The 27,048-nt window shown below is 42.0% G+C and overlaps 1 protein-coding gene and 1 pseudogene across 2 annotated transcripts; both read right to left on the reverse strand.

The window, feature by feature from the left end:
• Nucleotides 1-1,165: 1,165 nt before the first annotated feature.
• On the reverse strand, nt 1,166-26,771 carry LOC126175504 (uncharacterized). Of its 2 annotated transcripts, none has more exons than XM_049922328.1 (2): nt 26,479-26,771; nt 1,166-1,352 (listed from the first exon to the last, which is right to left on the reverse strand). In XM_049922328.1, the coding sequence occupies exons 1-2, from the start codon at nt 26,721-26,723 to the stop codon at nt 1,280-1,282; spliced, it is 318 nt and encodes a 105-aa protein (XP_049778285.1). In that variant the 5' UTR covers nt 26,724-26,771; the 3' UTR covers nt 1,166-1,279. The 2 variants fall into 2 exon arrangements, with proteins under 2 accessions (XP_049778285.1, XP_049778286.1); XM_049922329.1 differs by lacking the exon at nt 1,166-1,352 and adding an exon at nt 1,662-1,887.
• LOC126177699 (5S ribosomal RNA) lies at nt 14,878-14,995 on the reverse strand (annotated as a pseudogene).
• Nucleotides 26,772-27,048: the final 277 nt, after the last annotated feature.

Genomic DNA, 27,048 nt, shown 5'->3' on the forward strand with positions numbered 1-27,048 from the left:
TATAGTATCATGACAGTCATTCAATAACGACATGACAAATTTCCCGTCATGAAAATTTCCAGTAACTGATTCTGAGCAACTCAACCATGTTTCCTGTCTGTTAACGGTTACAGAAAATATTTTTTTTCGTAACCCATATATTTTCCTTGTAAATCTACGATGAAATTATATGTGTATATATTTTTGCGAAAAATGAGGGAAACCATGAAATATGCTGATTCTTCTCATGTTGCAACCTGTTGCTCAACGTTTATGGGTAAAACTACATTACGCTGGATATATTGGCTATAGCGCTGTATAAATCTCTGGTGTGCTTTTATGGCGTTTCATTGCAAACACTAACTTACTTTTCCAGGATCCTCTAATGCAGGTAATAATGTGCATATTACCGTCGTTTTAAAACATGGGATTTAGATTACTGGTAAATAAAAAAGGGAACGAACTTAACCGAATGTCGAAAGACTTACTGATTTCTTTCTCAGCGGTTTCAAAGGGTCCAGATTTAGCTTGTTTTAAAGAACTCACGAAGAAAGCGTCTCTGTCGCGTCATCGATATAAGTTTTGTGATTAAGAAATTCAGAGCTGCTGTAACAAGTTGTACCGAAACTGGCACAATTTTGTTAGTGAAGGAGGGTACAACTTTGACGAAACTGTAAATTAAAATGGCGTAGTTGAAGTTAATATTTTATTTTTAACCAATTTCTGGAACTTTATGACTTTATCTCATTCGTGAAATACTTCAGAAGATTTAGAAACAGAATTAATCAGAAGGGTCCTGTACTAGGAAGACGTCACAGTCTTTTTTGATGAGTGCAAGTAAATATTTCTCCATGCCGATCTTCAGTACATGTGTCGAATCAGTGGCGAATGGATTTATCCCTTCGCTGTATCTGTAAGAGATTGTATCAAACAGCTCGACGTCCATGCACTGCTGTTGTCACTGTACCTAACAATAACCTGGGATGGTTTCAGACCTTATCAATTAAATAAAATATACAAAAACACAAGTCTTAATCTTCATGGTATTAGAGAAGTTTAGGACAGCAGTATTGGGGCGTTTGTTTAAATAAGAGAGACAACTGAGATTGACGTCGCCCGCAGTATGCATTTGGAGATTTTTAAATGTTTTGTTACTTGTTTTAATTAAAAATACTTACAAAATATATAACAGAATACTAGAAGTCAGTTTATTTATACAAGAGGATAACAATTAAACTATAAAGGACAAAATTAGAATGCAAGTTCCAGCTCTGAGACTGTGAATGTTTGTACTACGGAGCTAACGCCTGAAGTCGTTGGAGATCTCGTTGCAACCACCGTTTCTCTCATTGCAGTTCACGTCGTACGTAACGCTGGAAAGGAAATGTAAGGAATTAATGACATTATAATAATTTACGGAAAGGGAATGAAATATAACGTTAAGTCCATCTGCCGAGTCAGTACGGCGTGGGTTTATTCCTTTCTGTCACCCTGGCACAACACCATACACTACTCTTATCATTGTATCAAAAAACGACGTGACGCAGTTTTTGCCTTCGGATGATCAATGGAAGACATAAAAAGGAAATAATTTCTTATTATGGGATTAGAGGAGATCTGGGTGGGTGGTATAGGGAGGCTGGTTCAAACAGGATAAATGTGCGAGATATCAGGTTTCCATGTTAAGATCTTTAAATATTTTTTATTACAAGCACTTACAACATAGATAACTGTATACTAGGTGATAGTCCATCCCTACATGAGTATAATAATTGAAAAGAAAAGAAAAACAAAATCATAAATCAAGTTCCATCTCTGAGAATGTGACTGTTTGTACGGCGGAGTTAGTGTACGATGGTCTGCGAGATCCCGTTGCAAGCACCTTTTCGGTCATCGCAGTCCAGAACGCTGGAAAAGAAACGCTCATAAAAATTTATGGGAAGGGAACACACTGCAATACAAAAGTCTTCTTCTAATACATAATACTTCCTTTTTTGTAAGAAATTACTAAAAGCAATTAGTCAGCAGTTATACGATGGTCAGTATGTGTCCCTTGATCGGTCCAAAAAATGGCTCTTAGCACTATGGGACTTAACATCTGAGGTCATCAATCCCTTAGAACTTAAAACTACTTAAACCTAACCAACCTAAGGACATCACACACATCCATGCCCGAGGCAGGATTCGAACCTGCGATCGGAGTGGTAGCGCGGTTCCAGACTGAAGCGCCTTGAACCGCTCGGCCACACCAGCCGGCTTTGATCGGTCCATGTAAATATCAATTTCAACTCGTCATTTATGATCACAGTACCATAAGCAGTTCATAGTTGTAATTCTTCTGATAAGCAACAGTTTGCTTTGTTGTCGTTTACATGTTAGTTTCTGTATATAATTATTAGAGCTCGTTGTCATGATTACGTGTTACACTGTGGCGAGGAGCAATGGAAGAGGCGCCCATTGTATCAATTACCGTGTTTGCTATCCGGAGACATCAGTGTTATATTACCTTGACGCAGAACTCCGGTCTCTGAGTACAGAAAATCAGTGTGAATGAGTAATACTATGAACTGCATTGTCCGCATAGTTATCCGAAAATTGTCCGCAGTTCTCCATGTCTTAAGGGATTATTTACCTATTTCTGGTTATGAAGCTTATGTCATTTACTGTAAAGGTATTTGAAGCACAGAACTATCAGTCCAGCACAATGTTACAATATTTCATTACAAGACGACTATATATCACAATAATTCGTTCCTTTACATAATTTACGAATGTGACAATCTGTATAGTGTTTTTACTCCTGTAAATTAAAATAGAAAATCTAGTGCTTCAGATAACTGCCTTGTATTTTTACTGTGTATATGCTGTAGGAAATTGAAAGGCATATGTGACGTTGTCAATACTTATGTGTGTGTCTCTGTAGCCAAAATAGACCAAATGTGGTACGACGTCGAGTGGTGACGTAACTACTCGTAGGCAATACTTCACTTCAGATACCAAGTAACTGATGTAAAAATGCATTACGCGTTAGACAGAGCAGTACGTGCCCTTGCGCATTTTATAGGAAGAATTCAGTTGCAGACATTGACACTACATTATTACTGATGCATTTTAGGAACAGGTGATCAGCTTTCCGAATGTGTCGGAGATTGATGGATCGCTGTGGGGATAGGCGATTCTGAGGCTGCCTTACAAGAGACGTTCATAATGCACCTTCTGCCAGTACGTGCACCGTGGCCAGTACGTGCGGTGTGGCGCGAGCTGTGGACGCAAGGTACTTAACAGCTTACACTCTACAGAGTACTGCAGGGTTACGCCTTACAAGCGTGTACGATCATATGATGATTCATTTGCTACAGTCACCAACTTTGTTATATCCTATGAAAATTTTCAAGTGATTTCTTCATCAAAACGTGCATAATTTTGCAACGCAAACAAACTTGAGTTATATTTTATTTGTGCTGGTTTTAACAGTGGGAATAGTCGCACCTGGGACTATAATAACCAATATGCGATTACTGTTACGCCCCGCCGACGAAGATTTCAGAGTAATTATGGAGTGGTATCGACTCGCTACCGTCTGCTACAAACAAGCGTGAATGGTGTAGCTTACCCTTTGTTTGTGTATATCACACTTGCAAAACTACTAGATGCAGAATCGCTTGCTGTGCGCAGCTCTTTCCGATTCCAACATGATGGAATTCGTGCATATTTCCGTTGTCGATGTGTGAACACAGCCAACTATCGACTTTGAGGATAATTGGATTTGCCGAGCAGGGCGTGTTGGATTGCCACCGCATTGACCTGATTTAACGCCTTTAATTCCGCGTCATTGGGGTTAGGATAACAATGGTGTGTCCATCGTTCGATGTCAGACCAAAGCATAGATGCTAATTGCTCGAATCAATTTCATAGCATGGGATAGAATCACACCATGTCCGGATCAGTGCAGACGGTATGAACATTTACACTTGTTATCTGTAAGTTGCAATTTCTCTGTGATATTTACAAGTGCGAAATGTACGACTGCTTATGTTCTTGCTAATGTCTGAACACAATTAACCGTTGCCTCTACTTGGCGACGACTTTACTATACTGTTTTGGCTAATTCTGTCTTCAAAAGCACAAAAGAAGGTCAGAACTAATAGAACAAAGTAAAAAGTAATCAAAGAGGAAAAAAACTGTTATTACAATGCCAGTAACATAGAAGAAGATGTATAGTGAAATTAAGATAAGTGTTCTAAAATTAGGAAGCAGTACAACAATGATGAAGGTATTCGCGGCACCTTAGATAGGTTTCAGCATTACAGTGATTAGAAAAATGGGAAGGAATGTGTAATGTAAGTAACCATGCCAACGAGCTCTAATAAGTAGATTCAGAAACCAACATGTAAACGACAACAAAGCTAACTGTTGATTTATCAGAAGAATAACAGCTATGAACTGCTTTTGGTACTATGGTGGCATGTCTGTTGTTGCTCCGATAAAAGATGTAACAAAATGAAACACCTAAAATAGTTGTGGGTTTGATGATATTTATGTTAACGTAATTAAATGTTGTTGCTATTGATTTTCATAATTAGCATGAACGAGGAAACAGAAGAATATCGTTTTGAATAAGGCACAGAATGAGTTCAGGAAAATTGAACCTACCGACAGAGCAGTATTGAACTGAACGAGTCAATTAAGAAGGAACTTTATGAGCTACAATAATGAAATACAAAACTTGTATAGTCTGATGTGTTCGGCAAAGAAGGCAAGTAATAAAATCGTTTGCGGAAATCCTAGACCTTGTGTGGGATCAAAACATTTATGTAGGTAATACAAGTGTTGCTCTTTATCTAGTAGAATGCGTCGTTCGTTAGTTTTGCTGTTGCGATAGTTTCATCTGATCACATACGCGTACGGTATGTTCATAGTAGCGGTTGCCAGCGTTAAAGTAATTATATACCCACTACTCACCCATTAGAGAAACTGAAATCAAAAGTATATCTAGTTACCGAATAAATATTTAACCAAGAATATTCAGTTCGTAAATGCAAATATGGAAGTACGGTGGAAAATCAATAGAAGAATATAACTTCCTTAATTATGGAGACTCAGTGCTAACAGAGGTCGAAAATGATGAATTCTGTTATGTTTGGCAGACATGTTATGGAGTCGTGTCTAATTAAGGTTGGAAATAAGAACATAATGCGGAAAAAGTGTAAGGCTACTACATAAGTTCTAATGAACATATGACTATAAATATATTGTTTTCGGTTCTCTTGTGAACAATAAGCTCCCATTTCCTGACAAAGTGTGGTACTATTCTTCATGATGTGATGAAGCAAATGGACTATGATACCCTTCATTAGCACGAGGGGGCTGGTTTACCGCGCGACTTACTTCTGCATCTACAACCACATTGAAGTGCGTGGCATAGGATCCTACAATTATACAATATGTTAGGATCTCTTCCCGTTACATTTTCCTATGGACCGCGGAAAGAATAAATGTTTAAATGCGACTGTGCGAGTTAGTCTAATTAGTCTAATATCGTCTTCAAGGTCCCTATGGTTGCGATGCGTAGGGGGCTATAGTATACTTCTAAATTTTTCACATAACACCGGTTCTGTAAACTCTATACGAGGCTTTCACAGTGTAATGGGCGTCTATCTTCAAACGTCTGACAGTTCAGATTTTTCAGAATTTCGGTGACGCTTCCAAGATGGGAAACACGGGCATTTTGTAATAGGTTTCTTTTGTAAAAAGATTGTATTTCCTCGGAATCCAAGCAGCGAATCAAAGTCTGTCACCTGATCTACCTACGACTAAGCCTTCGTGATCATTCTATTTCCTCTACCCAAACACACTGTTACACCAGGATATCTGTATGAGTTAATTGACTTCAATTTTGACTCATTAATATTTTAGTTATACGATACTAACTTTTCTACGTAACTGAAGTCTCCCTTTCACATTTCTGTTGCCTGTCTTCGTACCACTTTTAAATCTTACCTCGATCTACCTCGATATCTGTGCAGATCTTTTCAGATATTACTTCGTTATAAACAGGTGTCTGAGGTTACTATTAATGATGTCTTTTCGACATGAAAAGCAACAGTCTCAGTACCCTGCCCTGGATCACGTCTGATATTGCACTGCTACATGTCCCGATGACTTTCCATTCAAGATAATACAGTTTTTACCCTCCATATATCCCTCTTGTACAAGGGAAGTTACGATGTGATGTTTCAGCAGATTTCCTACCATCCTGTCCCTTCTTCGAGTCAGTGTTTTCCGGAAATTCCTTCCCTTGTCGATTCTGCGGAGAACCTCCTCATTCCTGACCTTACCTGTGCACCTAATTTTCAACAATCCTCTGTAGCACTACATTTCAAATGCTTCGATTCTCTTCTGTCCCGGTTTTCCCACAGTTCTTGTTACACTACTGTACAATGCTGTGCTCCAAACGTGTGTTCACACAAATTTCTTCCTAAAATTAAGAGCTATCTTTGATGCTAGTAGACTTTCTTGCCTAGGAATGCCCTTTTTTGCCAGTGCTGGTCTGCTTTTGTGTCCTCCTTGCTCCCTCCGTTATGGTTTAATTTGCTGACTATGAAACAGAATTCCTTAACTTCATCTGCCTCGTGATCACCGATTCTGATGTAAGTTTCTCTCTGTTCTCATTTCTGCTGTTTTTCATTACTTTCTTCATTCTTCGATTTACTCTCAGTTCATATTCTGCACTCTTTAGGTTGTTCATTCCATTCAACAGATTCTGTAATTCTTCTTCGCTTCACTGAGGACAACAGTGTTATCATAGAAAATCTTATCGTTGATACCCTTTCACCCTTAATTTTAATCCCACTCTTGAACCTGCTTCTTCGATGTATAGGCCATCAGTAGTGTATTCAACAGACAACCACCATATCGGGATTCCTACCAGGCATTATCTTCACCTAACTCACACATGCACTAACTTTTGGAAGGGGCCATATAGATTCCATGGGACTGGAAATTACTGGCGGTAGGTTCCATGGGTCCCATCGTTCTTTCATGCAGCATCACAAATAAGGCGTATGCTCACTCGCTACAGGACACACTTTCTTACCCGACGAAAGAAAGTATCTTTGGCCACACGGTCATATGGCTCCTATATAATTGTAAGCAAGCTGAATTCGGCATTTCGGTGCGGATGCTTCTCGAGGCCCTTTTTCGTGGTAGAGGGATAGAATGAGGCTGTCCAATTGGCTGGTCCATTCTATCGTCCATCCGATCACGGGCCCACACGCGTTAGGTTTGTGTCTATGTGCGGTTGTAGGCGCTACAGTCTGGAACCGAGCGACCGCTACGGTCGCAGGTTCGAATCCTGCCTCGGGCATGGATGTGTGTGATGTCCTTAGGTTAGTTAGCTTGAAGTAGTTCTAAGTTCTAGGCGACTGATGACCTCAGAAGTCAAATCGCATAGTGCTCAGAGCCATTTGAACAATTTTTTGTGTCTATGGAGTCGTTCTGAGGCATGTAGATTGTGAGAAAAGCATTCAAGCTGTTTCCATTAGGATGCACACTGGTGCGTTTGTACGATTTCGTGTACGTAGATAGCTCGAAGTCACTAAGTTTGTTCTTTCCTTCCTGGAGGGGGGGGGGGGGGGCACAGTCATATGGAAGTTTTTGACAAAAAATTCTGCCATTTGACTGTTAATTCTCTGACATTGTGCACAATATAGTATAGCATATTTAATGGACAATATATTGCTGTGACCTGCATTCATAACTTCTGTTGATCAACTGACATAGACGAATGTGAATGTCAGAGTAAGTGTCAGTGTCGGTTGATGAACAGAAGTGATGAATGTATGTCGCAGGAATTGTTTTTCACTGGCACGATGTGTCTTTGGTATGTTCTTGTATCCCGTAATACAACTGGTCGATGATCGCACAGACAGGTCAGATATTTTTAACATTTCATCATCCACTTGAGAATGGCTACAAAGACGAAATCATGATTGTGTAAGATAAATGAACAACCAACAGTCAAATGGCGAAGTTTCTTAAAAAATGACAGCATATGACGCACATTAATTTACAACAGGGTTCTTCATACTGTGGATACAGTTGCTTTAATAGGGTACGCCTGCCTTTCTTGACATCATTTGATCTATTTGTTCTCTATGTTAGAGACTATCAATTTAAGTTTCTCCATAGACTATTATTCACCAGTTACTGTGCATGTCTGAAGTTAATAAAAGGAGACAAAGTTAAAATTTTAGAATATGAGACCATAACGTTGTGAATACGAAGATGGGATCAATAGGTTTTAAGTAAATTTTTCTAAATCGATTAGAAGGTGCACGAACAATCGTTTGCACAGGGTAAGGAAGCAATAATTTCAAAGAACTCAGACTACGGTAAATTTTGTTTCTAAATAATGAAGCTCTGATTAAGTGCTGGTACGAAGCATTAAAATGGTGAGCGGTACATGTTAAATCACTGCTCTGACGAAAAAGAAATCATTCGGAGAGCTATATGTTTAGAATGGTAACGAAATGTAGGATTTACAGCACAATCCTGAATATAGTAGTGCTACAGTGGTGTTGCAAACCCATGAGATATGGTGGTGAAGACGACAGCTGTGGAAAAGACGTAGGCAGCTGTAACAAGTTGGATCACGTGTTTAACCCTGCTGTTCTGTTCGGGTCTATATGACCCGAAACGAATATGAACGTTATTTTACATTATGTAAATACCAATATATATTTATGAAACTTTGTGACTTTGTCTGAAAATGGATGAGCAGCATGTGTTTTAAAAGGTTTTAAAAAAGTTTAAGAAGTTTGGGCTTCAACTGTAATAGTTGCATATGTAATGTTCGGGTCATAATGACCCGACACAAATATGTTTAGTGTAACTCGTATTTATTTCTAAAATCTGGAAATGGCGAAAATTATTTTTGTTGTGTTGTGTGGGAATAGTGACTGCATCATTCCAACTTACTCTCAACAATCACCTAAAGCTCCATGCGTTCACAACAATGGGCTTGTTTGTTGCTTTCCCCAGGAAATAATAATTGGCAGTTCTCAATAATTGGAATGCTTTGTTTCTGCCCAGTTTGACTTGTGACACCATGGCGATGAGACCATTGAATGATCGTGAGTTGGAAGAAATAGTAAATGCCTCACCAGATGAAGGATCACTTTCTGAGTTTGAAGATCACATCAGCAATGCATCTGAAAGCGAGTGTTCCGATGACAGTTACGACAGTCCACAGCCCATACAAAATAGTGTAGAGACTTTTCTTTCTAAAAATGGGAATATAGAATGGCAGTTGCATCCACCAGCACAACATGGTCGCCTACCAGCTTCGAACATCATCAAGAGTACCCCAGGAGTTACCAGGTATGCAGTCAGCAGAATATCTGATGTAAAATGTTCATTTGAAGCAGTATTTCACACAGCGCTTCAAAATGAAATAATAGAGATGACAAATATTGAAGGGCAGCGAGTTTATGGTGAACAGTGGACAGATATTGATGGTTCTGTTTTCCATGCATACTTAGGACTCTTACTCCTAGCGGGTGTATATCGATCTCATGGGGAGTCTACAAAAAGTTTGTGGGATAAAGATACTGGGCGAAACATATTTCGAGCAACCATGTCTCATGAAACATTCTGTAAGATATCACGTGTCCTGCGATTTGACAAGAAATCTACTAGAGAGGAAAGACGACGTACTGACAAACTTGCCGCAATTCGTAGTATTTGGGAGAAGTGGGTAGAGGTCCTTCCTCAACTGTATAATCCAGGAGAAAATGTTACTGTTGACGAGCAGTTAGTAGCATTTAGAGGTCGCTGTCCATTCAAGCAGTATATCCCAAGTAAACCGGCAAAATATGGGATCAAAATATGGACCATGTGTGACAGCAAAACTTCATACGTACTGAAAGCCCAAATTTATACAGGAAAGGTGAGTGGAGCGGCACCAGAAAGAAATCAGGGAATGAGGGTGGTATCTGATCTCACTTCTGAGTTACGTGGTCAGAATATCACGTGTGACAACTTTTTTACGTCGTACAATTTGGGGCAGCTGCTTCTGAAAAGGAAATTGACTATGTTGGGAACTATACGGAAAAATAAGCCGGAGCTTCCACACAAAATGACCAACAAGGAGGTACACAGCTCTTCATTTTACTTCACAAATGACACTACTGTGGTTAATTATATTCCTAAGAGACACAAGAATGTTGTACTTATGAGCACTCTCCACCATGATGCGGAAATCAGTGACAGGGCTGATAAGAAGCCAAAAATGATTTTGGACTATAATTCAACCAAAGGTGCTGTAGACACGCTTGATCAGTTATTAGGTACATATACATGCAAACGAAAAAGTAATAGGTGGCCAATGATAGTTTTCTACAATATTCTTGATGTTTCTGCTTATAATGCATACGTTTTGTGGATTTCGGTTGACCCTAATTGGAATGCAAGCAAATTGACTAGAAGGAGAATATTCTTGGAGGAACTTGGAAAGTCACTGATAAAAGAACATATTGCATCAAGAACGCATTTCCCAAGAACAGAAGATTCTTTGAGAATGGTCACAAGCATCCAAAACCCGAATGATGTGGGTGGTGTGTCAGAATCGGTAACAACAAGAAAATCTACAAAACGTGCACGCTGTAAGTTCTGTCCATCAAGTAATGACAATAAAACAAACATGGTGTGTGGAAAATGTAGTAAACATATTTGCAAGAAACATGTAACCTACTTGTGTCCACAGTGCAAGCAGTAAGAAAAGAACTGTAGTATTTTATAAGATGATTGTATTGAAAATTCTGTTGTTTCAAATTTATGTGAATACTTGTGCCTAAACTACAATCAGTAAGAAGAGAGGATTCTAAAGTTGTAGTGCTTTCTATGTTGGAATGTAATAAAAAAACTGTAGTGTGTTCTGTACTGTAGTGTGCTCTAAGATGAATATCTGTAATGACAACTGTCTGTTGTTAGAAAATGTCAATACTTACGTCTAAACTGTCAACAATAAGAATAGAAGTATGGAAAAACTGTAGTGCTTTCTAAGTTGAATGCCTGTAATGGAAACTGTCTGTTGTTTCAAATTTATGTGCATATTTAAATGAAAAATATCCCTCAATAAAGTTGTATGCATTGTTATTATTATTATTATTACCATTATTATTATTATTATTATTATTATTATTATTACTAACAAGGTACTGGAATAGAACAACAATGTCGATAGCTAAAACTGTACCAAAATTTATGTTTCTAAAGCATTTTGATATGTCGGGTCATATTGACCCGAACAGTATATATGTCAAGTAAAAGTGAACAGAACAGCAGGGTTAAATGATGATGAGGCTGTTTTTCAAACGATAATAAATAATGTTAGACCTTCAACAAAATACCACCAACGAATGTTTGGGCCAAGCGATCCGACTGTTCTTTCTGTGAGTGTGTAATCCAGTACAACGAAAAGTGGAAAACTCGACTAGTATCTCTCACTGATAGCATGGTGTGGGAGATGTTCTAGAGCAGGGAATGTTTACATCACATGAAATTTGGCCCATGGTACATATGCCATCATCTCTCGCTGCGGAACGCAAAAGGAACTTGATGTCTGACCATGTGCATCGCTTTGTTCGATTACGGCAATCTGTAGACGACCTGTGACTGCAACATGACAATGCACCATCCTGCCGCTCCCGAATGCTTTGAGAAAGCACACGATGGGCGTGAGAATGCTACTACGAGCTTCTAGTTTACATGATCGTGATCCTATAGGGTACATACATACACTCCTGGAAATGGAAAAAAGAACACATTGACACCGGTGTGTCAGACCCACCATACTTGCTCCGGACACTGCGAGAGGGCTGTACAAGCAATGATCACACGCACGGCACAGCGGACACACCAGGAACCGCAGTGTTGGCCGTCGAATGGCGCTAGCTGCGCAGCATTTGTGCACCGCCGCCGTCAGTGTCAGCCAGTTTGCCGTGGCATACGGAGCTCCATCGCAGTCTTTAACACTGGTAGCATGCCGCGACAGCGTGGACGTGAACCGTATGTGCAGTTGACGGACTTTGAGCGAGGGCGTATAGTGGGCATGCGGGAGGCCGGGTGGACGTACCGCCGAATTGCTCAACACGTGGGGCGTGAGGTCTCCACAGTACATCGATGTTGTCGCCAGTGGTCGGCGGAAGGTGCACGTGCCCGTCGACCTGGGACCGGACCGCAGCGACGCACGGATGCACGCCAAGACCGTAGGACCGCCACTTCCCAGCAAATTAGGGACACTGTTGCTCCTGGGGTATCGGCGAGGACCATTCGCAACCGTCTCCATGAAGCTGGGCTACGGTCCCGCACACCGTTAGGCCGTCTTCCGCTCACGCCCCAACATCGTGCAGCCCGCCTCCAGTGGTGTCGCGACAGGCGTGAATGGAGGGACGAATGGAGACGTGTCGTCTTCAGCGATGAGAGTCGTTTCTGCCTTGGTGCCAATGATGGTCGTATGCGTGTTTGGCGCCGTGCAGGTGAGCGCCACAATCAGGACTGCATACGACCGAGGCACACAGGGCCAACACCCGGCATCATGGTGTGGGGAGCGATCTCCTACACTGGCCGTACACCACTGGTGATCGTCGAGGGGACACTGAATAGTGCACGGTACATCCAAACCGTCATCGAACCCATCGTTCTACTATTCGTAGACCGGCAAGGGAACTTGCTGTTCCAACAGGACAATGCACGTCCGCATGTATCCCGTGCCACCCAACGTGCTCTAGAAGGTGTAAGTCAACTACCCTGGCCAGCAAGATCTCCGGATCTGTCCCCCATTGAGCATGTTTGGGACTGGATGAAGCGTCGTCTCACGCGGTCTGCACGTCCAGCACGAACGCTGGTCCAACTGAGGCACCAGGTGGAAATGGCATGGCAAGCCGTTCCACAGGACTACATCCAGCATCTCTACGATCGTCTCCATGGGAGAATAGCAGCCTGCATTGCTGCGAAAGGTGGATATACACTGTACTAGTGCCGACATTGTGCATGCTCTGTTGCCTGTGTCTATGTGCCTGTGGTTCTGTCAGTGTGATCATGTGATGTATCTGACCCCAGGAATGTGTCAATAAAGTTTCCCCTTCCTGGGACAATGAATTCACGGTGTTCTTATTTCAATTTCCAGGAGTGTATTAGATCCTATGAAGCAAGGTGTATACACCTTTGACCCAATTCCGACCAATTCCCGCGGCTGAGGGGTCATAGGTACATCGCAAAAAGAATTAGTCAACCCCAGGAGATATCACGCTAGTATCGTAGTACACAACTTCTAGTGTTGATAGTGGCCTCGTTTAGTTGAGGATGGGAACGCACAAATGTCTTCAGGTGTGTCATATCCAGCTAAAGCCACTCATTGCTGGAATATTAACTGACATGTGTCACCCGCTGTTCGAAACAGTACTAGGTATTTTCCATCGGATTCAGGTCGGGTGATGTAGCTGGGCAGCTGAAGTGCGATAGGGTGCGTAATAGTTCATCAGACACGAACGTTGTGTGCAACCCTGTTCACAAGGCTGTTGTCATTTCTGAAGACGGGAATGTTCACACCATACTCGTCATTTAGACGCAGAAGACGTAAACTAGGGGCTCGTAGTAGCACCCTCATGTCCATCGTCTGCTTTTTCAAACTATTCGGTAACGGCAAGGATGATGTCTTATCATTTTGCAGTCACGGGTCGTCTAAACATTGCCGTAATCGAACAAAGAGCTGCACATGTTCAGACATCAGGCTCCATTTTCATCGCCGAGAATGCGACATAAACATCCCGGTTTATGTGAGCTTTACCCATAACGGATGTGTTGAACTCCTGGACTGTTTCTTTATAGCGTGTAGAATGAGAACCGCTTTACCGCTCACAACTGAAGGTCGTTCGTTTAAGACACGATCAATTTCGCACTTGTGTCCATCGTCAGGTAACTACACATTCATTTTCATGTTCCTTCATTTAGTATTGGCGTCCACTGTTTAAACAAAAGCCGCGCGGGGTAGCCGTGCGGTCTGATGCGTCTTGCCGGCCACTGTTCTAGGCACCTCAGTCCGGAACCGCGCTGCTGCTACGGTTGCAGGTTCGAATCCTGCCGCGGGCATGTATGTGTGTGTTGTCCTTAGGTTAGTTAGGTTTAAGCAGTACTAAGTCTAGGGGACTGGTGACCTCAGATGTTAAGTCCCATAGTGCTTAGAGCCATAGATTTTAAGTTCAAAAATGGTTCAAATGGTTCTGAGCACTATGGGACTTAACATCGGACATCATCAGTCCCCTAGAACTTAGAACTACTTGAACCTATCTAACCTAAGCACATCACACACATCCATGCGCGAGGCAGGATTCGAACCTGCGACCGTAGCGGTCGCACGGTTCAAGACTGAAGATGTTAAGTCCCATAGTGCTTAGAGGCATTTGAACCATTTGAGGCGTCTTGCCACAAATGTCCAATTTTTAAATAAAAGGGAAATTACGTGACATTTGCTTAATAGATCCAACTGAAATAATTGGAAGTGGCGAAGTGATATGTGCTGAAATATTTGTATACTTATATAGCTAGTGTGTCCAAATCGTAATTGCACATTGGTCACGTTTTTTACACTGTATGAGAATCTAAATGTGTTTGTAAAAGAAAAGAAAAGACCTCCGACCGAACAGTCCATGAAGGTCGAACGATACCAACCGGCCGCCGTGTCATCTTCAGCCCACAGGCGTCACTGGATGCGGTAATGGAGGGACACGTGGTCAGCACATCGCTCTCCCGGCCTTTTTGTCAGTTTACGAGATCGGAGCAACTACTTCTCACTCTAGTAGTTCCTCAGTTTGCCCCACAAGGGCTGAGTGACATGCTTGCCAACAACACTCGGCAGACCGGATGGTCACCCACCCAAGTGCTAGCCCAGCCCGGCAGCGCTTAACTTCGGTGATCTAACGGGAACCGGTGTTACCACTGCGGCAAGGCCGTCCGTTGTGTTTGTACAAAAGATGACAAATGTGCAGTTACGAACTGGATGCTCTAGCTAAATGCAAGTATACTAATATTATCAACACATGTCACTTCGCCACTTCCAATTTTTTCACTTGTGTCTATTTAGTCAATATCACGTAATTTGTCTTTTATTTAATCAGTGAACTTCAACAATGAATGTAGAAACGAAAAGGTGAGGGTATAATGACTTAAAGGTGGGCACAAGCTCGAAAATGGTAAATAAATAAATCACCTTCAATTGAGACTGGTCCCAATTCATGGTACTGAAAGCACTCCCAAAATGTTATAGAGTTACTAAAATAGTCTCAATATATAGTGAGCTGTAGGTCTCATTGAGATGCTGGTGGACTTTGGACCTCGCACTATTTGAAAAGATGCAAGTTCAAGACTTGTCGCACCATTCTAAACGAGCCCAGTCCATTACTTTCCACAGTAATGGTAGGTGCTTTGCGGCCTACGTATGATGTGAATTTTATTTGCCACTGTGGACAATGGCCTTTTGCGACGTACTTGACATCAAATGTCCACTGCTTGCAGTTACCTTCGCAATGTTCACTCGGAATCTGTTTTGAGATGAACCTGACAGTAGCAATTCCGATCAATGTTCAGTTAACAGTGAACACGTCAAGATCCTGAAGAAGATCTCAGCAGAAGAGTCGCAACGTCGATCCTGTAGAAGAAATACGTCGCAGCTTAACTGTCTACAGGATTCAACTTCTTCCTGGTTTGAGACCGAATGTCATTGGCAAGGCGTGACACTTGCCACGGGTTCCTGTACACTAGGATTTTTCTACGATGATTTTACATGGCTGTGAGTTGTGCATTATTCTTTGTAGATACGTCAGGCAGCCCTAATTGGTATACCAAACACTCCAACAAACGGGGAACCTCTCGGTGTGATCACGGGGACTTCCAAACAGGGAGGCTAATTCCTGCCATTCCGTTACATCTTGATTGTGACTGATGTTCCTATACTGACTCCATACAACTAATTTTCACATACACAACATCTCACTGCCATGTTAGGTCAAATGACCATCTGGTACCAGTTTTACATCATGTAATGTGTGTCTGCTCTTTGAATAGATGGATGGATGGGTAGGGTCGTTTTGGCGAACGACATCAAGGTCTTTGGCTGCCAGACGAAAACAGTAATATTTTATGCGGTGACGTGATATCACGATGGAATTACAACGCTTTCGGTGTCTCGTTGAGTCTATGTCACGATATGACTGCGTCAAGTGTCACTGAGTCATTTGTTCCTGAATGTGTAATATGTCACATGAACAGTAGATCTATAACATGAGCGTCGAATATTGTAATTTACTTGGATGTTTGGTACAGCAGTTGCGTACACAGTATTTGTCATTATCAAAAAAGTATCTGTAACGGTAAGCTCCGTAAGCAAAAATCACATTGGCCTTGGTACTCACCTACCGCTAACACGTAGGCGAAAGCCACTTCACTACTTCCAGCCCTCGTTGTAAGACGCCAAAAAACTGACGAGGGAGGAAAGCGCCCAACTGTGCTGCTGGGGCGTAACTGAGAACTCTTCTAGCCAGCTTGAAACTATTCCCACCATTCAGCACACAGATCAAGGCATGTCACGAAAAAGAGAAAAAAAAGGTGAAGAATTCAAGAGGGCTGTTATCAGACGACAAGGAAAACATGAAGAAACAGTGATAGGGAAGCAATTGACAGAAGAACAACAATAACCACAAAAAAGGATAGGAAAGAAGTGGGAAGCAAACGAACAACAGAGAAGACCACTTCTGTGGAAACAGATCTTCATTCAGATTTCATTCCACTTACTATTTGAATGGTAAGAAAGACTAAAAGTAACTCACTAGAGCAAAACACAGCACCACGATTACAAATAAAAATCACGTAGAAAGCTCAAAAAGGCATTGCAGTAGGAACTAATGAAACTATATTGTGCTGATGATTTTTCTCTACCACATTCTGGTGTACCTGTTACGCACATTATTAGTTTCTGCAAACCAGTGGAAACATTGCCATCTATCAGAATAGTATACTCCTGAAAAATGTTTATTGACAAGAATATTACAAATGTTTGGAGAATAATTTTTAAGATAGTAAGTTTTTAAGTATGCTCGGAAACTCTACAGTAAGTAAATTCGTGGCACTTGTTTTATTTTAATTTCTGCTTTTTTTCCAAATTTATATGTTTAAGGAGTTCTTGATATAAAACACATACATTAAATTAAACATGTAGATTTAAATGGATGTAAATGAATTCAGGGTGAGTCACTATCTGTTGCCACCTAGAATAACTCCGAAAGTATGATAGGAGCTGCATGGGCCAACCTGGGCCGTAATATGACGTTGGTTTTTTGTTGCTAGGTGGGGTCGCTTCGAAGATATGAAGGTCAACTTGTTTTTTTAAATGGTATGATACAGTTTAATACGTGTTTTCTGATAGCGGCTAGCGAGACGAATCCAATGACGTGTAACATTAAGGTCTTTGAAGGTCAAAGAAGGTCGCAAAGGAGCCATGAACGTCCATTTGCAGAAGGTGTACCAAGTGAGGACCACTGGTATCAATGCAGTGCTGCAATATTCTTATCATGGATTGAGTGATATTCCTTATCACATCCGTACTTATCGAAGCACATGCTCTGACAATTCTCTCTCGCGTATCTTCAGGTGTAACTGGAACCTCTTTATAAATAATATCTTTTACGAATCCCCACAAGAAAAAAGCCAGAGGCGTCTAGTCTGGCGAATGACCTGGCCACGACGCATTTCCTCCGCGTCCAATTCATCGATTTGGGAATTGTCTGTGCAACTCATTTCTAGCCATAAGTGAAAAATGTGCCGGGCACCCATCGTGTTGATACCACATTCTGTTCCTTGTCACTCGAGGTATTTCTTCCAATAACAGACCTAATGTTTCTTGCAGGAGTGTGGTATACTTCGCCTACCATTAAGATTTCCTTCCATGAAATAGGGGCCTATAATTATGTCCTCCAGAATCCGACACCATACATTCACCAGCCACGGTTTTTGGTGTGCAACTTTCCGCAGCCAACATGGATTTTTAGTTGCCCAATAATGCATGTTATGCAAATAACATTTCCATGGTTCGTGAATGTAGTCTCGTCAGTAAATAAAATCAAGATAATAAATGTGTCATCCTTCTAAATCTCAAGTTCAGCCCATCGGCAGAATTCAGTGCGACGCATACAATCCGTGCCAGTTAATTCTTGGTGGAGGCTGATATGGTAAGGATGATATTTGTGGAGATGCAGAACACGACTAACACTGCTCTGGCTCATGCCAGATTCCCTTGCGATTTGACGCGAACTAATACAAGGATCTCGAACCACAGTGGCAAGAGTATCAGTTTCCGTTTCCTCATTAGTAGCTTTCCGACGCGTTAAAGATCCATTTGCTCTCAATTTATTATACATATATTTAAACGTACCACGTGTAGGGCGAGTACGTTGAGGATATCTTTCAGCGTATAAGTCTCTAGCTCTCACTGAATTTCGTTGTGATTCTCCATAAGTGAGAAGCATATCGACTTGTTCTTCGAAGGAATACTTCATTCACATTCGCTTAATTCGACGATACTAGTCTTACCGTTGCTATTGGTGTTGTATTGCGAAACCGTCGAATGGTGTTTACATGTCAATGGCACGTTAGATGGATACGCCGTATTCTTCGAATATTTACTATTTGCACGATATGCGAGGGAGAATTGTCAGAGCATGAGTGCAGAAGTGATAAGGAATACCACTCAAACCTTGATAAGAAGATTGCAGCACTGCATTGATACCAACGGTCATCACTTCGAACATCTTCTGTAAATGAACGTTCATGCCACCTTTTTGACCTTCGTTGACCTCAAAGACCTTACTGTTACACATTATTAGATTCGTCTTGATAGCCGCTATCAGAAAATAAGTACCAAACTATAGCATCCCATTAAAAAAAAAAACAAAGTTGACCTTCCTATCTCTGATGCGACCCCCCCTAGCAACAAAAAAACCAACGTCATATTATGGACTACGTTGTCACATGAAGCATTTGTCCCACACACTTTTCAGCTGCTATCATACTTTCGGAGTTATTCTAGGTGGCCATAGTTAGTGACTCACCCTGTATATAAGCACCTGACGATATTGGTGCTATCAGCATTAAAATATGTTTACCATCTAAATTTAGAGAGCAAAAGAATTGTTTTTTCTTTACTACTGGTAAAGCAATCGAACCCATCAAAGAGTTCTCAAAAATGTTTACATCTTAATTAAACCTACAAGTGTGTGTGTGTGTGTGTGTGTGTGTGTGTGTGTGTGTGTGTGTGAGAGAGAGAGAGAGAGAGAGAGAGAGAGAGAGAGCCATTTTAAATAGACTAGTGTTTGTAAATTATCTGTGTGAAATGCAAAGCTGCGAAGAGCGAATACTATCTTGTCTCCATGCGCTATCATTCAGTAATCATAAATGTGAGACATAACTTCACGTGGGAGGCTAGCTACCATTCTAGTAAATATGCGTAGCTGAACTGCCTGGGTCGCGTAAGAAGTCATACAGCAGGTGAAGAATGACTTTGTGGATCACCAAGCACCCATGAAGCGTTTCGGAATTGTTTCCATCTGGCAACGTTCTTGTCCCTGTGGTACCTTTGCACTTGGATTTATGAAAATGGAAATAATTTCGAAACCTGCCATGTAAACTTTGTGATCAATAAAATTATTCTTCACCTGCTGTATGTCTTTTAATGCGATTCAGCCAGCTTAACTACAGACCTTCACATATTCAATGATCATCGTCATCGTCCACAACAACAGCAACAATAGTCGCAACTGGTCTGTCAGATCTAGGTTTTTTAATGTTTTCGTTAAATCGATGAAGGCGAAAGTAGATGGGGCTGTTTTAAAAAGGACGTGGCTGATTTTCCTCTCGTCATATCAGAGGTGGATCTCCAGTCGTTGACTGGATGTTAAGCCCTATTCTTCTATTTGCGAGATGTTCATCATTAACAACAGCACCACAACCACCACCATCACCATCAATCACCACCACCACCACCAACACCACCACCACCACCACCAACAACAACAACAAGATCACCAACAATGAAAAAGATGATGGTTACCTCTTTGAGCTTTACAGCCACTCACTATCGTGAGAGCCCGCGAATTCAGAGATCGTCCTGTGACGTGAGTGCAGAAAACAGGACAGTAAATCTTAAGTAGTTTCAAGCCGTATTATTTTCCTCTCGTAAACAGCAACAACAAAACAAAACAAGCGAAGACTTTCTATTCAGTATGCACCATAGGAAGTACGGAATGAACTGTTTTATTCGAGAGAAAAACGTTCATTTGGTCGCAATAAAAAAATCTTTCCCTGACGCTACTCAGGCGTGATTGCGTAGTTTAAGTGGCGAGGTGGAGTGGGCACAGCAAAGTGGGGGACGTGGAGGGGATGATTGATATGAATATCGCAGACGGTCTCTGACGCCAACAGTGCAGCATCTCATTGCCGACGAACCGACAGTCGCTAGGTAGAAACGCACACCACAGCACGCAACGAAAGCAGTATGTCAGGACCGGAAGATGAACTACACAGGCTGTTTCACAATTCCTATTACTGGCTTCGACGGTTTACAGAGAGGAATTACTAAATAAAATTTTGATTAGGAATTGATTTCCGGAAAGGTACCTCATGGATACAACGTAAATTTGCAGATTAGAACGTTTTAAAATCTCCCGCTTCTTCAGTGTACGCATACAAACTGAGATGATAGTGCCGTCGTCATTCATTGTGATTGTGACATTACATAACATTTCGTCAGGCTAGAGGGGGATTGACTGTGGTACTCCGCGGACGTGCCGCGCTCTCGACATAGAACGGCCTTCGTATTGTAGAAGAGAACCTAAAGACGAGTACTCGAAATATTGCAGGACACACAGGCCCGCTGTGTGTGCACCATAGGGATGGGTAACGGGGTGGGGGACTTGAGACTTATTTTACATCCGAACGTTATATTTCCGGCCCTAAGTTCTTTGTCAAAACTTTATCTACTAAGTCCGCTCTACAAACATTTGTAGCCTGCAATAGGGATAGTGAAACATCCTTTACGTGCACCTATTTACAATCAATGTCTTCCAGTGACTTCCTCTATGAAAGTAATTCTTTCTTTGGCTACTAATACGGCGTTTAATCTTCAGTGAAACCTTCACATTAACTCCTGATACGCTGAAATTGGAACTTGTTCCGTTCTCACTTTGACATGGTTGCTTTTTTTTTGTGTGGATTGTGGAAAGGCCTGTCCAGCAAAGACGTGCAATACTATTGAAAACATGATGCACTGAGCGAAGTGCGGCAGTGGCCCGACGAACTACTGTTAAATAATCGAGCGCTGGAAACAATAACCATTATAAAATATCTAGGACTAAGTGTACGGAATGACTCATACTTGTAGCATTGTAACGACTACATGAAACTAGTTTGCCAGAAACGAGATTCCAGACAGACTCGTTGGAAGGATCCCAGGGAAATGTGATTCGCCAGGAAAGAGGAAGCCAAGAAGAGCTATTGTTTCATCCATTCCTGGGCATTGTTCGATAGTCTGGAAACCTCACAAAATACGATTAATGACGGAGATAGAGAAAGGTCAAAGAAAAACGACACATTTCGTCACGGGTCAGCACGAGAGCGTCACAAATATTGTTATGCAGCCGTCGTGACAGGCGACAGAAGACAAGCCCACTGCATCGCGGAGGGGCGTACTATTTCTGAGTGCGTACTTTGTAAGAATGAAGTGCGTATTGATTGCTGTAATATACACTGACGGAAAAAAATCCAACACCAAAAAATGATTAAGTAGAGTTATGAAATTCCTGCAGATTGGAAAACTGCAATTCTGTGCCCCATATTTAAGAAGAATGATCCACTAGTTTGTGATAACTACAGAGGAATTGCCTTACTGGATGTCACCTACAAAATCTTACCGAGCTGCCTATTGAACAGGTAGATGCCAAAAACAGAAGAACTGATTGGGGACTATCAATGCGGTTTCCGCAGAAACAGATCCACGTTAGATCACTTATTCACTCTAAGACAAGTAACTGAGAAGGCGTGGGAATTCAATGTAGATGTCCACATATTATTCGTAGATTTAAAAAAAGCCTATGATAGCATACATCGACAGACACTGCTAAATATAATGAAGGAATTTAAAATACCATCAAAATTAAACAGATTAGTTAAAATGTGTATAGGTGAAACTTGGTGTCGCATAAAGACACCGGTAGGAGAAACTGAAGATTTTAACGTGTACACTGGACTGAGACACCTATTTTATTTAACCTTGTCCTAGAGAAGATCGATAGAGAATTTTCTAAAACCAGTCCACATGCTACAGCATCTGAACATTACAAGACTTGCCTATGCAGATGATGTAGCACTAATAAGTAGTTCCAAAAGAGAATTAATCAGAATGATGCAAAATTACTACAAAATTGCTGAGAAAAAAAGGATTACATGTTAATGAAGAAAAGACAGAATACCTGCCCATAAGTAAGAAAACCAGAAAAGATGCACGTCTGACTGTAGATGGATTCAATTTCATGACTGTTGACCCCTTCAAGTACCTAGGAAGTCTTTTTTGTAATAACAACAGAACTGATATAGAAATAGATGCTGGTTTATCAACAGCAAACAAGACGCTTTTTAGTTTCTTCAAAATTCTAAGAAAAATATCACTTAGCAGTAACTTCAAAATCCGCTTATATTAATCGATCATTATACCTGTGTTGTTATATGGATGTGAAACATTAATATTTAGAAAGAAAGATGATAAGAGACTGTTAATATTCGAAAGTACTAAGGAAAATTCTCGGACCTGTATACGACGAAAATAACATGGAATGGAGAATAAGAAGAAATGAAGAATTAAGAGGGCTGTACAAACACCGTAACATCGTCGAAGTGCTCAAGAGGAGAAGGTTGAATTGGGCAGGCCATATAGCAAGAATGACAGAGAATAGACTACCTAGAATGGCATTCAGCAGAACAATAGATGGAATGAGAGGAAGAGGGAGTCCCAGAATCAGATGGCGGGATAACATTAGGGAGGACACAAGTAGGATGAACAGCAACAGCAAGTGGACAAACAGTGCATTGGACAGGCAGAAGTGGAAGAGGCTCATAGAGCAGGAGTATGGCCGATAAGGCCCTTGCCACATGTAAAGTAAAAGTAATGAAATTTCTGGCTATATCTGTCTAGTAATATATAAAGTGATTTACGTGACAAGTTCACGTAAGCACGAGAAAAGACAATGCAAATGTGACATGCTCATTCAGTAATAACTGCTGTAACCGACAGAATTTTTAATAAAAGCATGAAAACGTGAATGCATTGTGTTGTACAGGTGCCGGTCAGTTTTTTGGGTGAAGTCCCTTGCCTTTCGCGCTTGGTCTGTCAGTACAGGGACGGTTAATACTTGTTGTGGATGACGCTGGAGTTAATGTCCGACGATGACCAATACGTGTTCGATTGTAGACAGATCTGATGATCGAGCAGACCAAGGCAACTTGGCAACACACTGTAGGGCATGCTGGATTACGACAGCAACATGTGGGCGTGCATTATCCTTCTGGAAAACACCCCCGCAATGCTGTTCATGAATGACAGCACAACTGGTCGGATCACCAGACTGATGTACAGATTTGCAGGCAGGATGGGTGGGACAAACACGAGAGTGCTCCTGCTGTCGTACGAAATCGCTCCCCAGACCATAGCTCCAGGCGTAACTCAATTGTCTCTAGGACATAGACAGGTAGGTAGGAGGCGGTCAACTGGCCATCTTCTAACCAACACACGGCCCTCACTGCCACAGACGAAGAAGTAGCTTACATCAGGAAACTGAACAGGTCTCCTCCTTGCCCTCCAGTGGCTCTTACTTGACACCACTGACGTCGCGCCGGACGGAGTGGCCGTGCGGTTCTAGGCGCTACAGTCTGTAACCGAGCGACCGCTACGGTCGCATGTTCGAATCCTGCCTCGGGCATGGATGTGTGTGATGTCCTTAGGTTAGTTAGGTGTAAGTAATTCTAAGTTCTAGGCGACTGATGACCTCAGAAGTTAAGTCGCATAGTGCTCAGAGCCACCACTGACGTCGCGAACGTCAGTTGTCTGGGGGTCAGTGGAATGTACGTTACAGGACGTCTGTCGCGGAGCTGTCCTTGACGTAACCGATTTGGAACAGTTCGTTGTGTCACTGTGATCCCAGATACTGCTCAAATTGCTGTTGCAGACGGAATACGCCAGCCGTATGCCGATCACAACGGTCTTTCCTTTTGGAGTGCCAAGATGCCGTCCGGAGCCCGGTCTTCTTGCGACCGTACATTCCTGTAATCACCATTGCCAGCAATCATGTACAGTAGCTGCATTCCTGGCAAGTCTTTCTGCAATATCGTGGAAGGAACATCCAGTTATTCGTGGCTCTATTGAATGACCTGGTTCAAAGTCAGTGAGCTGCATATGATGGAATCTTCGTTGTCTTGAAGGCATTCTTGACTAACATCAACCCACCACGTCCAACCTCAAAGGTAAATTATGTTCACTACAGTTACAGCGTGTATTTAAAGCAAACCTGATTTGTGCCCTCGTGGTGGCGCTACTAGTGCTACTCTTATCCGCTGGTGCGAAATTGGAAAGGCATCATCTTTCAGATGTAAAAACAGGCCTACTAAGTTTCGTTTATCTCGCGCGACTCCTACTTGGTACTGAGAATTTTTTCCCGTCAGTGTGCATCTTTCGAAATGAGAAGGCGGTAGATCAGAGAACCTAGAGCTTTCTTTCACCATCACAAATGGAACAGGAAAAGGGTGAATTTGTAGAAGTACCCGAAATACGCTTCACACTTTATAAAGTGATTGTGGAGTAAAGATGCAGATAGAGTTGTAGGCACTGGAGTGAACTGAGTATTAGTCACAGAATAAGTTCGGAAATTGTAGTTGCTTTGCTTGACAAATGGTGATGTACGAGGGTAATTCGGAAAGTAAAGATACACCGTACGCGAGAGGAACAGAAGAGTTTTGGCGAGCAAGTTGACAACACTGGTGTTAACCTTGAACCGTTAGCTTTCTCTTAGCGGTCGTTCGGCAGTTGAACGTTGCTTCTGGTTGGAGTAGGTCGTCTTCAAAATGGCTGCGCCCATTCAGAATCCCGCTAAATGCGAAGTGCGCTCCGTCATACGTTTTCTTCATGCAAAAGGTCACCCACCAGCAGATATTCACAAATAAATTGTTTCTGTTTATGGGAACATTATGAATCGACAAAATGTAACGAAATGGTGTCGTCATTTGTCTGAAGGTAGGACCGATGTTCATGACGAACAAATAACAGGTCGGCCATCTGTGATGCCCTTCTTTGGAGAACGGAGGAAGCAATTCGTGCGAATAGACGTCTCACATTGAAAGAATTGCATCAGATCATACCGGACGTGTCAATGACAACTCTTTATGACGTTGTGACTGTCCAGTTAGGGCACAGGAAATTGTGTGCGCGCTGGGTTCCAAAACTGTTAACGGAAGAACACAAAAAGAAAAGGATGGGCTTCGCACTCGACTTCCTCACACGCTATGCTGAAGCAGTTGATGAGTTCCTTGTTCACATTGTGACAGGTGACGAGACGTGGGTTTATCACCGTACACCTGAATCCACGCAACAATCAATGCAATGGCGCCATTCGAATTCACCAAAAGCCAAGAAATGCAAATCGTCGATTTCAGCGAAGAAAATCACGGCTTCTGTTATTTGGGACAGACAAGGCATTCTTCTGTTGGAATTTATGCCTCCTGGAACGACAATTAATGCTGCTGCATGTTGCCAGACTTTGAAATGTCTTCGAAGGGCAATTCAAAACAAACGCAGGGGAATGCTGACAAGTGGAGTCCGCTTGCTTCATGATAACGCTCCGCGTCACACAGCGCTCGTAACCAAAGCACTACTCAAACAATTCAAATGGGACGTATTGGCCCATCCGCCATACAGCCCGGACCTTGCGCCCACCGACTTCCATGTCTTCCGTTACCTGAAGTCACATCTTGGTGGAAGATCATTCCACGACGATGAAGAGATCAAAGATGAAGTTGAAATGTGGTTCCGACAACAGGTGGCAACCCTCTATGACTGTGAGATACAAAAGCTTGTGCACCGACTTAACATATATTTGGATAACAGGCGTGATTATGTAGAAAAATAACAAATAACCCAGTTAATAAGATGTAACTGACGTTTTCTAAATAAATGTTCTATTTAAAGACTGCGAGCCATTGTATCTTTACTTTTCGAAATGCCGTCGTACTTCTGGAATCGTACAAAATTGTTCCAGTCTTGTTTGGGAGAACTATGTGTAATATGTCGGTATTCTCTGAGAAGCTTATAAGTAAGAGTGTAAAACTAGATGATTAGCAAGTATGACCTACACTGTAGGTTTCTTGAACACGATAGACCTCAGCAGGGCGGTGACTTCCGCTTCGCTGTAGTGGTGTCCGACATTGACGTGGCTGTGACTGTGCTTCCTGGAACGGTGCTCACGCGACTCTGAGGAGTCGGAAGACTCTGAAGAGTCCGAAGAGTCGGAGGAGCTGCTGCCGGCGTTCGCACAGCAGGCCACCAACAGGACGAAGCCGAAGACGAGAAGGGGCAGCGCAAGTCTCGATCGTGCCATGTCTGCGCGTCTGAGGCGATCGCGAGGTTCACTGGGTGACACCGGCTGGACAACGTGCCGTTATATAAGGACCGTGGCAGGCGATAACCGCTGTCTGAGCGTTGACTCTGGCGCCGTCAGCGTTATCTGCGGAGAAGGACAAAAGCAGCGGGCCGTTTTTTTGCAGACGCTTCGTACACATGACAAATTCTGGTGGTGGCTGCAGTAATGCGCGGGTAGATCAACAGTAGACCGGAGACGACAATCTACGATTTTTTGAAAATTAGCGCCAAAGTGTAAAATCTCTACAAATAAAAATATAAATGTTCGCTTTTGCAAAATCGCA

The sequence above is a fragment of the Schistocerca cancellata genome, chromosome 3 (assembly GCF_023864275.1).
Source record: "Schistocerca cancellata isolate TAMUIC-IGC-003103 chromosome 3, iqSchCanc2.1, whole genome shotgun sequence".
Classification (NCBI taxonomy): Eukaryota; Metazoa; Arthropoda; class Insecta; order Orthoptera; family Acrididae; genus Schistocerca; species Schistocerca cancellata.